General features: G+C 36.3%; 2 protein-coding genes across 3 annotated transcripts; both read left to right on the top strand.

Annotated features, from left to right (window-relative positions):
- The first annotated feature begins 419 nt into the window (after positions 1-419).
- On the top strand, positions 420-14,489 carry loaf (lost and found). 2 transcript variants are annotated; one of them, XR_892026.1, is made up of 8 exons: positions 420-1,028; positions 4,066-4,289; positions 5,801-5,945; positions 6,436-6,558; positions 6,636-6,827; positions 9,764-10,015; positions 10,855-10,894; positions 11,056-14,489. XR_892026.1 is itself a non-coding variant. In XM_011302109.1 (8 exons), the coding sequence occupies exons 1-7, from the start codon at positions 878-880 to the stop codon at positions 10,892-10,894; spliced, it is 1,119 nt and encodes a 372-aa protein (XP_011300411.1). In that variant the 5' UTR covers positions 420-877; the 3' UTR covers positions 11,056-14,489. The 2 variants fall into 2 exon arrangements, 1 of the variants encoding a protein (XP_011300411.1); XM_011302109.1 differs by having other exon boundaries at positions 9,772-10,015.
- LOC105264906 (lipase member H-A-like) lies at positions 7,360-9,383 on the top strand. The gene has a single exon (XM_011302107.1). The coding sequence runs from the start codon at positions 7,977-7,979 to the stop codon at positions 9,138-9,140; it is 1,164 nt and encodes a 387-aa protein (XP_011300409.1). The 5' UTR covers positions 7,360-7,976; the 3' UTR covers positions 9,141-9,383.
- Positions 14,490-15,628: the final 1,139 nt, after the last annotated feature.

The following is a 15,628-nucleotide window of genomic DNA, read 5'->3' as shown; positions in this document are numbered from 1 at the left end:
ATATCTAATTAATTATCATTCCGTCAAATGCTCTCCACGAATTATCGTAATTCGCCGTAATAAATTTGGAAAAACTCTCGGGAATAAAAAAAAATTCCAACAAATCCCCAAACGGATGTTTAAAAAAATCCCCTAACCCCGGGGCATTTCCCATTAATTATCATTACCCCGTCGGCAACTCGGGGTAAACCCTAAAACCCGGAGACTTCATAATTTCCCTGAAAAGTTAAAAAAAGCCCCTCAAGATGAAAGATAGGCAATAAATTGTCAAAGTTATAATACGTTAACGTACGCGTGCGCGATGTGACCCCATGCCATCCGCCCGTAAAAGCGTGGAGGGGTGGGTGGGTGTATGGGGAGAGGGATGAGAAACAAAATGGCGTTGTACAGTGGGGGTTGAAAGCAGTGGCGATCGATAAGGGCGCGAGGCCTGAGCGGTTTGTCGCGACAGGCCCTAAAAAACCTCTCTGTATCATTTATTTCCCCATTAAGTGCATTTCAGTCGTGCATTGAAGCTCGCGAGTGTAACTCCACCGACAACATCCCCTGAAAATAAATTCCAATTGACAATTACGGGTGGCTAATCATTAGGATTTATTATCACTCGACGATGGCCTCTGATCGATCAGTGAATGGTGAATTAACCCGAGTTTTTGGGCTAGTTGATAATTGCTATTGCTTTCTCATGTTGCAGTAGTGGTAAGGGGATGATAATGATGGGGAGATGAAAGGCAGACTTCTCCAGAGGGTTCAGGCCATTTATTGTGCGAATTGTGCGCGCCCCGTGGATTTTTAGGGGTCGGTTTTTTTTTGGGACGTCGTAACCGTCGGCTGTCTGTTCGGTTTTCGGGTTACTGGAGATGGTGAGGAATTAGATATGTCTGATACTTCTTGGGGATCATCACTGTGCGCAAGGGGCGTACACAGGACCCGGAAGCGCACCGGAAACACTATGATCATCTCCGTCGTCGTGATCTTCACCCTGGGATCTTTCTGCCGGAGTGTCGCCGGTGAAGCTGGAAAGCAATGTAAGATTTTACTATTCGATACTCACTGCAATTCTCTCTTCCACTTGTCTGTCATTTTCCAAGTGAAATATGCCATTCTGGAAAATTTAACAGATTTTTTTTACAGCGGAAGAATTTTTCAGAAAATTTGGAATCGAAATTTTTTCTCATTTTCGAAATGAGACGAAAAGATTTTTTCATCAGTTATTTCGGATCAGATATTTAATGGCCATTTTGGATACTAGTTTCATTGTTTAATTGCAGCAATTAACTTTGGGCCAATTGTTATGAAAATTTGTTTATAACTTTTTGGTTGTCCACCGAGAATTCCGTTTTTGAATTTATCCTAGTCAGGAGTTTTCACTTTATTTAATAATTTTTGGAGTAATTGAAACAATTCTGACATAAATAAATGAAAAACCGTAATTTATCTATAAATTACTGAAAATTAACTCGTAAATTTCCAGGGCCAGTGTAATTTCGTAGCGAAGTGGTAAACTGAGAAAAGTGTAATTCAATATTTCTGTTAATTATGGATTTACCTAGAAAACTATTGATTTTACCTGGAAACATTAAAGGACTGCTCTAGTTGTAAAAAAAATTCCAACAATAAAGGTCTCTCGGCATGTCCTTAATCAATAAGTTTTTTAATGAATTGATATTCGCGCTCTTTTTTGATTTAGTGGCGGCTTAAAATTTAAATCAAAAATTTCTCCCTGTGCGTGGCATGTCTCCGTACTGTTTCTCCCGGGTTCAATTAACTGTTTAGGGGGATTTTGCCATGTGAACGGTGCGGGTGCATTGTCTACATATGTATTTCGACGTATGTGCCTATTTTTGCAACGCCGGGGATAACGTTGACGCGATTTACTGCGCTCGGTCACGAACTTCCGGGGTTATTCACTAATTTGAAAAAATTGATTGTCTGTTTTTGAAATTTTTACCAAAATTACTTTTCCAAGAAATACTTAACGCTTCTGGGTTAAACAAATCATTTTTCTCTTGGAAAAAATGTCAATTGGCGCAAAAAGATAAATCAACGGAAATCGGCTTTTACTCTTTCGATTAATCGATTTGTCTCGACAACTTTTAATTTCATAAAACGTTAAAAGATTTATTTACAACTAATGGAATTCTAAACTCAAAGTATTTTCTGATATTCTCATCCAGAATAAATTTTTTTTTTTTAATGAATCGACATTTTAAATCTTTCAAAAATTGAACTTGTTCTCGCGTCTCGCTGAGTTTTTCAGAGATAACTCCGAAACTAGAGGAGAGAATGAAAAACTCATAGAACCTTTTTTATAGAACTCATTCATATCTATAAAAAAGTTATTACACAAATCTCGTTATCTCTTCTAGTTCCAGAGATATTTTCGAAATAACAACCAACTTTATACTTGACCCTAATAAATTCGATTTTCAATAAATCGAGGAAAAATTGATTTCCCCACGATTATAACAACAATTATTATACACAAAAATCAACTATACCAATATATAATAAATTAATATGTATTTACTTAATGATATGTATATATGTACCATATACACTATATATTAAAATAATGACATTCATATACTTATTTCAAGTATAAAATACGTACTTGACTCAAGTACTTTGGTTGTTTTGAAAGTATGTACATGATGTTAGTAAATTTTTAAAATGGTTAATGGTAAGTTGGCGTCTCGGTTGAGGTGCGTGCGCTACGGAGTGGCATCTCCGCACCAGAGCATCGCAGGTTCAAAACCACCTCTCGGAATCGGGTACCCTTACGTTTTTCTTCGTTGAGTATCGATCGAACCCCACAGTACAGCTCCATGCTTGTGTTTCAATCACATGCAGAGGCGTTCCCAATCTGTGGAGATAAAACTTTCGGCTTGTGCTTAGCTATGTTCTGCGGTCTCAATCAGTGACTGTAGAACACGCAGCCCTGCCACATTTTTTTTTAATTAATCCAATGGCTCAACCCAGCCCAAACGAATTTTGAATTTCCATTGAGGAGTTGTTAGTCGGGTTTTCTGTTTTTCTGGTAAATTGGTCATTGGATTGAATCGGATGAATATATTTTTTTTGCTTTTTTAGCGTTATTCCATGGATTTTTTAATTGGTTGGAAAAAAAATTGTTTAATAATTATAAAAGCGGAAATCCGATTCGTCAAACAGTGTTTACAGAACCGGTAATTTGTCGCTCTAATCCACATTTTATTGGCTTTTTTTTTGTCAATTTGTAGATAAATAAATTGATGAATTTTTTTTTTTTTCAATGACTCACAAATTTCGCCAGTCGTGCGTTTTTTAAATTTTTGCATTCTTTGTTCTCATTTTTTTTTTAAATAATAGAACTTCACAATGATATATTTTTTGATATATCTTTACATCGGTCTTATCAATATTTCCTCAGAAATTTAAGAAATAACTTAAAAAACGAGAAGATATCGGCAATAACTCCTTCAATATCGCAGCAAAATGGAAGGATTGGAATCTTCTCCTGACCTATTTAATATTTTATATATCCTGTCATTTATTATCGACCCCGCGAGTTCTTTCGTTTAAAAAATCTATGAATAAATTACATCCAATATAAAAATAATCGTAACCATTATTATTGAACGAGCAGAATGAAAACTGAAGGAGAAAATTCATCGAAAGTGCAGAAAGAATACTAGATATAATCACGCAAATCGTGTGAGTGATTTTTCCCAGTATTTTAGTTCACCACGATCACTCCTAGATAACAAAAGATTATGTTCTGCATAAATAAAAAAAATAGCAGCGATAATTCCAGTACAGCACTGAAAATGGAGGCCAGGTAAAATTCTAGTAGTGGTACTGTAATTCGGACTAGAATTTTTCTCATAAATTTCTCTTCAGGATTACAGTCTTTAATTTGACAATTTCTCATTCAGCCCCTGATGAAAATTTTTTGTCTCCACGTTTAATAAAAAAAAAGGCATAATCCGGCATTTGACCCCAATTCCAATGTCTCTGATTAAGTACAAAAATCCATGTGAATAAATTGGGGAAAGAGGAATGACCTTGTTTTTCTCGTTGCAGATAAAATGGGCATAATTTGCAAAAATCACTTTCTACGGGATTTGTACAGAAAAATTGATGGGGCAGTGCTGTTATCGCAGAATGAGAGAAATCTCAATTGTGCCACGACATTTCAGACGCACAGCATTTTGCAGCGATTTATGCTGAGGTTCGATCGATTACAACTTGATTGCAATGATCATCTTTATATTTACGATGGGGCCCACGCTGTCAGCAATTACAAGGTAAAAAAATAATTCAATATAATTAAAACAACATTCTTAAGAAATTTCATTAACATTAAACTATTCCCGAAAATTTTGTCAAAAAATTCAAACCTATTGAATTTTTCTTATTGAATATTTCACAAATCATTTCCTAAATAATGTAGAAATAATAATGACGCTGATAATGGACAAATATTTTCATGAACAAATGATTTTCAAAGGATTGATAAAAAAAGTAATGAAAGTGTTTTAATGAAAGTTTAATAGAATTTTTTGCATCACCCGTTATTGTCAAAAACAGACAGAAAAAGTCCCCCAATATTAACCCGAATTCGCTCGTAAAAAAAGAGGAAAGAAATTAAATTTTTGAATTTTTTTATGTTCATGGACCCCTGGAATTTATATTAAACCTCATATTGTTATTGCCCCCGGGGCAAAATATTATTCCTCCAGGCAATTATTTTCTACTTCATACTCCACAAGGGACGAGTGCAAAACGTAAAAACCCCAGAGAGTATGAGTCGGATAAATAATCCAACTCCATAAATTCCTCGTAAATATTAAACTAAATAAATATCTAGAACAACGCGCAGTGAAAATGGCATAGAAAATTTTTTATAATTTCAATAGTTAAAAATTCCGTGAAGAATTTGATGAATGCAGACTCTGAAAATTTTAGTTTAAATAATGACTGTTCAGTTTAAATAAATTCCGATTGAATGCCCATTCACTGGAACAAAAAGAAAACGCGCTTGAAACTCTGTGAAAGTTTATCAAGTTTTCAACTCCTCGGAATGTGCAATCTGTTGAATTATCAAAGCCCAAATTCATTCGAACTTTATCAACTTTGCGTTCAATCCAATAAACGATTCCATTAACACCGAGTCCTTCAGTCACCAGATAATACCCTCTCACATCCCTGGAAAATATTCACATCCCTGAACAGTTATTCCTCGTGGATCCACCTGTTTCCGCCTAAAATTCCCATGAATTATTCATTGCCTCGCATTATCCTAATTGATTTCCCCCTGAAATTCCTCTTATCAAATAAACCCGTAAATAGCAAAAACCATCAAATCAAGTCACTCATTTTTTTAAATTATAAATCAACGAATTTACTCCACCGTGATCAACTTTTCGTCGACTTCAATAACCGATTTTATCAAATTGTCACTTAATTATCAGACAATTGACATTGTCACTACAACTGAAGAAATCGATAATTGATGGACATTTGATTATTAATTTCAATCAATTCAAAATTCAATGAGGGATTTATAGGAAGTTTCCAGATCGTTTCCATCTCGATGCAGTAATTGAACTAAATTTGATAATTTCTATTAATTTGACAATTACAATTTCCCTCGTTATTCCATAAAGTTCGGAATCTCGGCTAGCGGAAATTTAGGAAAGTGCAAAAGTCGAATAAAACGGCAGTAGAAAGGACACGGAGTAAATATTAGAGTCCAACATTTCAGAGGAATAATCACAAATCCACATTCATCTCATGACAATAAATTTCCCGACAGGCGGACTTATCCTGTCAAAACACCCACCTAAGTGTAGGTGCAATATACACCCGCACAAACTTTGTGACATTAAAATACGTAACCGACGGATGGGGCAGTGAGACCAATGGCTTCCAGCTTGTCATCACCGCCGTTAAGGACGAAAGTGGGTATTAAATCAAACGAATGGCTTTTTCAAAATAATCCTAATCATCATTGCAAATAAATCTGTATAATTCACATTAAAAAATTTTTTTTTGTTAAATTATCTATAGGATTGACCCGCAAAAATAAATACTTCAATCTTGTTTATCGATAATTGTTATAATTTAATTAAAATATAATTTATAATTTAAAATTAATATAAAAATCAATTGTCCATCGATATTTATCGAAAATGGAATATACTTGATTCAAGTATTTTTTTTTGTGACTACCATTTTTGCATTTTTACATTTGATCATTATTCCATGACTCACAAATTGCTGAGACATAAAATATATAAATAAATAAACATCAACCGTGAAAATCTCCATTTTTTTCTCATCAATGCCATCGTAAATAAAAATGAGAAAACCGAGAATTTTTGCGGAGATGGTACCCTCAAACATGTTTGATATATAGAGTAAGAATTATCTCTTGAACCTCATCACCAGGACACACGTGCAAGGATTTCCGCTGTACCATGAATATGTTCTGCATCGACGAGGACCTAGTGTGCGACGGGGTAAATCACTGTGGAGATGGTTCAGACGAGGTCTCGTCGTCGGTGTGCGCCAGTGAGTACAATGAAATGAATTCGGACAATAAATTCCAACGTGACTATTCCATTCACGTGAATCTGTCGAAATTTCAGACACCGAGGCGTCAACAATACTCGGAATGCAGAAGACTTGGTTTGCCGTTGCTCTGGTATTTGGGCTTCTCAGTACAGCAGCTCTCGTCACTGCTGGGATTTTGTGCTACTGCCGGAGACGAGGAACAACCCCTAGGCACTCGCACAACACCCACAACGCACAGATGACCCACCCTCCGGTCAGCTTCCCATGTGAGTTACCCCGCAACGACAACATCCCCGAAACATCGATGTGCTTCATTCGTTTTTTTTCATTTTTTTAATTCCTTCATTTTTGTACACCCGGACTGGTCGAAGGTCGCAGCAATTTACATCGAAAATTCCAAACAATTCTCTGCAACGAGAACACGCACATTTTTCAAAATCCAAATCGTAATCGAAATCGGAATCCAGTTCAAATTTTGGGGCTGCACAGTGCCTATTTATTTTTATCAAATTCATTCATTATTGGAAGAGATAATCAGAAGATAATTATTGATAATTAATTATTTGGGGGAGTAATTGTTAATCTCAGTGAAAACGTGAAATTTCGATGGATTTTGCTACAACTGCCATTTGGCCGCTCTGCTCTGTCGCATTAATTATTATTCCCAAAACCTATCTGCATGATTGAACCCATTGATTTCTCTTTCTTAAAATCAGCGTTGCGCATAAACTTATCTTATCGCTCGTGACTTGCGTAATTCCGCGGGAGACGTATGCAGATTCTTATCACCTTGTGCTTTCAATGTTTGTATAATTGTCCCGAGGAGTGCTCATCAGTACTAATTACCACTTGTTAATTAAATTAATAATCCGTTTCAACTAGCAAAGTGGATCACCCAGCGATGACCGCAATGGCAGAGCACAAATGTCAATTCAATCCCAACTCGGTTTGTTATTCACCGTTAACTTTTGATGAAAGTCCGAGACAACCGTGTCCCAAAATACAAATACACGTGACCAAACTACTAAGTCGTTGAGATAAGTTTCACCTTCGTCGACTTCCTCGTCGGTTAATTTCAAGACGAGCAGTTTGAATCGTTACATCGATTCATTATGATATCGTCAAGGTAGTCACCAGTTTCTCCCCAATATATTTTCAAGGCAAGGGATTAGCATCTGCTGAGTCCCAATCCCAGTATCAATAAAAAAAGATTAGTGAGATCCGTAAACGAGTGGTATTTTTTCAAATTAAATAATTTATCGGGCACACATTGTCATTCATGAAGTATGTGAATGCGTAATAAATAAGGTTTCCACTGGGTCGCTATCATCCACCGGTACAATTGTCAAGCAGTATCAGGCGATTGAAGTTCGAGGCCAGTCAGAAATACTAATCAGTTAAAACCTGAAGGGTGAATGGTAATCGTCGGCTTGTCGTTATTGGCAGGTCTTGCAAGAGTGAAGTTTATTACCTTGAAAAGAACAGTCAGAGAGACAATGGGATTGCGCCCAGGCTGCTCAAGACACTTGTTGAGACTGACTCTGCTGATGATGATGTGTCTCCTATCAATGGGGGTCTTCGGGGTAGCACTATCGAAGAGTGTGTCCTACCAGACTCACAGATCTAACAAGATATCCCGACAATTTGGTATCAGCCACAGAGATTACTTCCTCGGTCCCTGCTTGGTGCACACCAATCAGACGTGTCCTGACGACGAGGTGACCTTCTTCTTGTACACCAGAGACAATCCTGGATCGGGCAAGCAGATATTCGTCAACGATTCATCATCAAATCTCCACGAGACGAACTTCAATCCCCGAGATCCAACAAAAATCGTCGTCCACGGATACAACTCGGACATGCGACTGGACTCCCTGGTGGACATAAGAAACGAGTACCTCAAGAAGAGGAGTTACAACGTTATTGCTGTTGATTGGCATCGGCTGGCCGTGGCACCTTGCTATCCCATTGCCGTTCACAATGTGCCACACGTTGGTGATTGTCTGGCTCAACTCATTGAGAGATTAAAGGACGTTGGTGCTATCGATATTCATACCATTGGATTTAGTCTTGGTGCACATGTGCCTGCATTCGCTGCTAATGCGTTGAGACCGTATAAAATACCGAGGATCACTGGTCTAGATCCAGCGATGCCCCTCTTTATAACTGTCAGCAAGGATGAAAAATTGGATTCTGGTGATGGTGACTTTGTCGACGTTTTTCACACCAATGCTTTCATTCAGGGTAAGGTGGAGACGAGTGGACACATTGACTTTTACATTAATGGAGGCATCAATCAGCCTGGCTGCTGGGGAAATAGAAATCCTTTTGGGTGTAATCACCACAGGGCTGCTGTCTATTTCGCCGAGTCTATTAACAGTGAGGTGGGATTCTGGGGATGGCCGTGTCCTGGATTTTTGGCGTATCTACTCGCTCTGTGTCCCCCCAGGGCACCTGCTGTCCTCGCTGGAGATCCTGTTGATGAGAACTATCGCGGATTTTTTCTGGTGCACACTAGGGATCACAGCCCCTTCGCCGAGGGCCCCTTTACTATCAGCACTGATAAAACATCACGATAAGTCGTTTTACGCGGCTGACGAGGGGTTCAGATTATTTCGATTGATGGGCGATGAGTTCGATTGGTTTATATGGCAGGGTATTTCTTTTGTAATTGAAATGTGGGATTTATTTCTCCGATCGGATTGATCCTGTGGGGTTTCGTGATCGAATGTAAATATTGGGAGGTGCATGAGGTGTGTTGTAAGTTATTACTCATGTATGCTTGTCAATAAATATTTATTTAATAGGATTTATTTTTTCTGTTGATTGAAAAGCTTAGCTGTTATCTTTTTTTTCCTTCTTGTCACGCATGGTTAATTTCATTGAAAAACCATGGCGAATTGCGAATTGCGAATTCGATAAATCAATCTATTTGTATTTTTATTCATCATAATAAATAAAAAATAATTAAATTCTATATCATCATAAATTCATGAAGTTAACAAATTGTCTATGGAACTCGCGCGTTCTTTAATGAAGTAACTCCATGAGTCGTGTATTTTTTTTGCTGCTGATTTGGTTGGATGATTTTTTTTTATTTGACGTTGGAGCTGTGCTGGTTGTGATGTTGACATGTGGGTTTCTTCTGATTATGGGGATTGGCCATCGTGTGGCGGGACTGATGTGTCTTACGATGTTCCAGTGCAACAGATGCACGGATCAAACGGTGCGAGCGCCGGGATGCCAATGGGCATGACAACGCTCAAGGGCTCGATGGGAACACTGGGCCCTATCAGCAACATGGGCCATGTGGGAATGGGGTACGGGCTAACGGGAGCAACGACACTACCACGGCCGGGAAACTGGCTGCCCCCTGCGGGCCTCAGGCTCGGGCACAGCGTGGCCCGGGTCCGCCTCTACTGCCAGGCAGAGTGAGGAGTCATGGATCAGACAGGTCAGTAACATCAACATCATCACCGGATGACTATTTTTTTAAATCTCCTCTTGGTTTATATAACTGGTAACTGTACACTGGAAAAAAAAAATCCTTTCGCAAAAATATTTTGAAAAAAAAAAATGATGATAATGATAATAATAATAATAATGATAATAATTCTCACGGTTAATTCTCCTTGGGTCCGAAGTGTAATTCCTGGTGTGAATCGACTAAATATTTACTATAATAATAATCACAGAGTAATTTTTTATACTAGTATTATTTTTATTCTAAAAATAATTTTGATGATATATGATATTTGGTATTGGCGTACAGATAAGATAGGCTGATGTTGAATATATTTTCTTGTGGTAAGTTAATTTATTTGGGAAATTTTTTTTTTAGTGTATGTTACCGATTCTGTTGCGAAGTGCATTTTTTTTTAAGTCAGTTTTCACTTGATTTCTCGGAATTGAAGGGAGTTAATGAGATTTTTGTGAATACCTTTTTTGTAGCTCTTAGATTTTTCTATAGATAATGATTATTCAGAAAATTCACTATGTTCTTTGTGTTTCGAGATATTTGAGGTTTATCACAGTGGGAGATCTTTCGTACGTTTTTAATGAACTTTTGCGATGGTTCGCAAAACTCGAGAAAAACTGGTTAACAATTTGTCAGAGAAGTTACAGAACTGGTGATTTTGGTGATATCATGATTATAAAATTGATGGGAGTATATTCTACTTCGGTGAAACGAATTTTTCTCTCGTCGCGAGTTATTGTGGGCTTGAGAAATCATTGAGAAAGATAAATTTGGGTGAATGACGCTCGTTGACTTCATTGATTTTCCAATTTCAGTGACATTTCCTCCAGCCAAAAGGACGAGTGGTTTGTGTAGGTGAGTGATTTCAAATAAATTTAATAAACAATCCAAAAATTATCAAGACTGAAAAAAAAAATAAATGAAAACAAAATTGTCAATTTCGACAGGTAATAATAATTTTTAATTGCGGGCTGATTACCGCAGTCGACTAATAACCGTATTATTCACTTAAATAGAGGCAGACCTGGACCAAAGCCCGCAGGGTGAACCGGGGACGTTGGGTGCCCTTGGCCACGTCCCCCAGGTGTCAACTATCACCGCTAAGACTAATATATCAGCTACAAAGTTATCGTACCGTGCGCCACGCAACACATCGACATTATCACTGCCCTATAGAGATGCGCAAGAGTTTGTTGATTCCAAAACTAATTAATGCACCCAGTGGCATAAAACTTTGCACAAAGAAAAAATGTTCCTTGATGGTACGAAAAATTCTACCGATAACAAAAAAAAATAAAACAAATCTCCAGATCCATGGAGACTATTCTCTCAAATCATCACAACATCTTGAGTCACTCCACATTTTTCTTGCTCTTAAAACAATTCAAGGAGAAATTTAAATTAAACCACGAAAAAGTTTGGGAAACTATTGGAATTTGAACTTCAATGAAGTTTCTCTAGATTTGATAGAGAAGTAATTGGAGATTTATGGAATCGGTGGATAAAAGATGTTTTCCTATCATCAATAAATTTTTTTGTCTTTGTGGATGATCTAGAGATGCTTTCCGTCGGTTGAGTTCTCCGATAGTAGTAACGGGAGATCTCAATGAAATCTAGTGTGAATAATGTAATAACGAATTTACCTATTCCCTCTTGCTCCACTAGACCTTAACGATTGTTTTATGAGAGCAGTTGGTTCGCTCTAACCTTCATTTCATCACGATTGAGTGATGAAATAGTGTGACAATATTTTTGGGTGAGTTAAAATGAGATAAATTGGCGGGATAAATTATAGCGATGGCCACGCGACGAGATTCATTAACTAAACAATTATCCTTGAGTAATATAAATAAGTATATATGTACGTACTATCAGAAGAGATTCATTAGTGATGAAATATTATTGAATTATAAAGTGAATGATTCCAGACAGACCACGTGTGAATTCGTATACCAGAAGTAGATGATTTCATATTTAAAATGAATGAGAAAAAAAAAAATAAGAAATAGCTAAAATCGTATTGTTGAATTGGATAAATAAATAGTTTTGCCATGTATTTCGATGTATTTTATGAGATGTTAGAAGAAACAGAGGGGAAATGATGAATTTGTTTCATATCATGTTGAGACGTGACGTGAATTTTCTGTAGGTAGTGATCGCTGCTTCTTCAGAATTCTTGTAGCAAAGGGACTATTAATCATATCAGTTGAATGGAGAATATATTCTCGAATCAAGAATATCATCCATGATTGAGTTTCATCGGTGAGCAGTCGATTTTAAGGTAAATTAAGACGTATCATCTGCCAACATATCTGAGAAATAAATCAGAGCATATCAGAATGTTCCAATAATCCCCCAATCAATCTCCTCAACACCCAGCAACTTTAATCCCCTGGGAATTATAGTAATCATTGATTGGTTAATGAATCCTTGACGAAAATCCTTTTTTTTCCTGGTGTACAAGGGAATGACAGATATTTGCCGATTTGTTTTTTCGTTTGTATGGGAAATAATGGAAATCTACGATTACACGTCCATTTACCAATTAGTCTTTCTTCGTTATTCATGAACTTAATACAATGACCGCATGCTAATCTTTCGGATATATCTGCAAAGAGAAAATTGTCACGTATGTGGTGTGTGTTTACCGAGTGTTGTGTGTGGTTCAAAGGTGAAATAACAAATAATTCTCTGTAAATATCGTTTCACAGTTTTTATAGACTGAATCCCCGATTCTAATACAGATTGTGCATCGAGTGGATGCTCGTTAATTACGAATTTATTTTTCACTGGATTTTTGATTGATCGTTTAACATTTTATTTTATCAATGAGAGACCATTGACACAATACCGAGAGTAACACAGCGTAAATTTAATGAAAAATGTACATAATAAGATACTTGCATTTAATACTCATTAAGCTTCATGCCGTCTTCATACGATACCGAATATGTGAATTAAATGGGTGACATTAAATCTGTACTGATCAGAGACCCAATGAGTGGTTGAGTAATCGATGAATTAATGATTAATAAATTGAGATTACAGATGGGAATAATTCATTCTTGCTGGAGGAATTTTCAGTCATTTCGGGGTATTCGATTTGTTTACGAGTGTAGATTTGCTTGTACGTGGATTTTTTATGGGCCCAATTCAGGAGAAGAATTCAATAGCAAAGGGGTTGACTGAGATGAGTCTAATTTAAGATTTCTGTTTTGATTTTGTAGTCAATTAAGGATTTATCGAAAACAGTCGATTTGAGGGGAAAATAGTAGAGAACTTTTTTGTAGCTGATTAAATTTCCAATAAATAATTATTTTTCACATTTCCTCGTAGAGTCATCGGTTTTGCAGATAAATCGACAACTAAAATTCGATTTATTCCATTTCTCCACTTCGGTAGTGAATTCTTATCATAGGAAACGATCGACATACCTTGGAAACTAGCGAATTAAAGGGAAAACTGTAGAGGACTTTTAGGGTGTTAATTAAATTTCCGATAAAAAAGATCTTTTCGTATTTTTTGCTAAAATCGATAGGTCTCTTCATTTTAGCCCGCGAATTACGTAAATTCCTTTGCGGCCACGCTATTCTAGTTTCTTGGGAACAAAAAAACGTTTCTTCAGATTCAGTCAATTAAAAGGATTAGAAGTAAGAATAAACAATAAGTTACCTGCAAATTCGGAAAATTGACTAGTGCATATGTAGACTCTCCTTGAAAAAAAATCTAAATCCTCACCTCGTCCCGTTATTTTCACGCGTCTGCAAGAGAGCAAGTAAAAATGATAAACCAGTGTGCCCACAATTGAGAGACTAACAATTTAATTAAATCAGTACATGCATGAAAGAGAATCATAGAAAAACGTCGTCGCTTTTTAATAACTCCACTTCCACAAAATCTATTCACTTTTTACTATCAAATAATCTCTCAACAGAATGACTCGTTGAAATAATTTCCAAGAATCATAGGAAAAGCGAGTATAATAGCATAATTTTAAATAGAACTCTATTATAAATTCAAGATAAATGATAATCTCGCAGAGAAAGCGCTAGACTATTATTTCTTATAATTTTCTTTCACGCGTGCGACTGATTGAATTTTGATGATGTGGATTTATTCACATTTAGACAACACGATCAGTAACAGTCGATTGATTTACGACTGGTATACAAAATGAGAGACATTACCTGTGCAATATGTTTAACAAAAAAAATATCTGAAACAATTAGACGAGCATAATGTTGTTTCTTTCATCGGTTCACTCCTATATGTTCACTGTACTATAAAACATGAAGGACTAAGGACTAATCATTTATATTATAAGTGGCACAGTTGATTTCCAATGAAGCGATCTTCGGTCACTGTAGATGATGAGGGAATGATAATTATTAATCAAAAGTTATCGTAGATTGACACAATTGTCATTAAAAATAAACTGCAGATTGTGGCATTGGAAATTGAAGAGACAACGTAACAATAAGAAAATTGGGAAACAATACAATAATTTTTCATACTGTTTTTACTTTTAATACTGTTATTGCGTATGATTATGATGTTATGTCACAGTCACGAATTGCGTAATTAAACATTGTAATTAATACTGGTCACGAATTATGAATTTTTGGGAATAATGTGATTATCCTCTGTCGTGACTATAATTTTTGACCAGATTATCATTTAGTCTCGTGTAAAACCATATACCTTAGTGCGAAATACTTCTAGATATATAAATACGTCATTGAGAGCAATGTTAGTAATTTTGTGAGTTACGAGTGCTTATAAATGAATTATCGATCATTTGTTATTGGTAAAGTGATTGCTAGTTACATACCTTAGGGGAATTTACCGTTTTTTGAGAATTTTTTCCACCTGTCGCTAAGGTTGTCATGTCTAGAAGCATCTCCATGGAAATTCGTAGGGGAATCTTAGAAAAGATCTTCGGATTTAAATATTCAAGAGAAAGTGTTAAGTGGATAAAATTCAGGTGCAAAGAGCTGAGGATTAATAACTGGATTTGTTTTCCGGTCGAGTTTTCGAACGATATCTCAGAATCTAAGAGGAATTGCGGATTTTTTTTAGAAGCTTTTTTGTAGAGTGGAAGGAGAGCTGCGGAAAAAATCTTAACGAAAATTTTGCTAACTCTTTTCGATTCAGAGGTATTCCTCAAAAACCGATTGTGTCAATTCATTTGTCATTCTTTACCTCTTGATAACTGAATCAATAAAATTCAATTCTGTCATCAAACTTGTTTAGAAAAAATTCCCAATGACGTTATCTTCTATTCTCTCCAAAGAGGAATGAAGAAGAACGGAGGACTGATGAAGAATTGATATCGTTCATAGAAATTCAGTAGCAAAGTGGTGAAGTGAAGTTAAATGTCGATAATCTCAAGAGCTATCGATTTCAAGAGAAAATATGAAAAAATCTGTTCTATCGGAAATTTAATCAGCTACAAAAAATGTCCTGTGTGTCTTCTCCTTTTTTGACGATTTTTCGAGATAAATCGATAGTTAATAAACATTAAATTCGACTTCTCCACTTGACTGGTGAATTTACCTATCGAAAGACTGAGAAAATTGTTCTCTTGAG

The sequence above is a fragment of the Fopius arisanus genome, unplaced genomic scaffold (genome assembly GCF_000806365.1).
Source record: "Fopius arisanus strain USDA-PBARC FA_bdor unplaced genomic scaffold, ASM80636v1 scaffold00026, whole genome shotgun sequence".
Classification (NCBI taxonomy): domain Eukaryota; kingdom Metazoa; phylum Arthropoda; class Insecta; order Hymenoptera; family Braconidae; genus Fopius; species Fopius arisanus.
The sequence above is the reverse complement of the archived record's forward strand: the minus strand, read 5'-3'. Positions and strand labels throughout refer to the sequence as shown.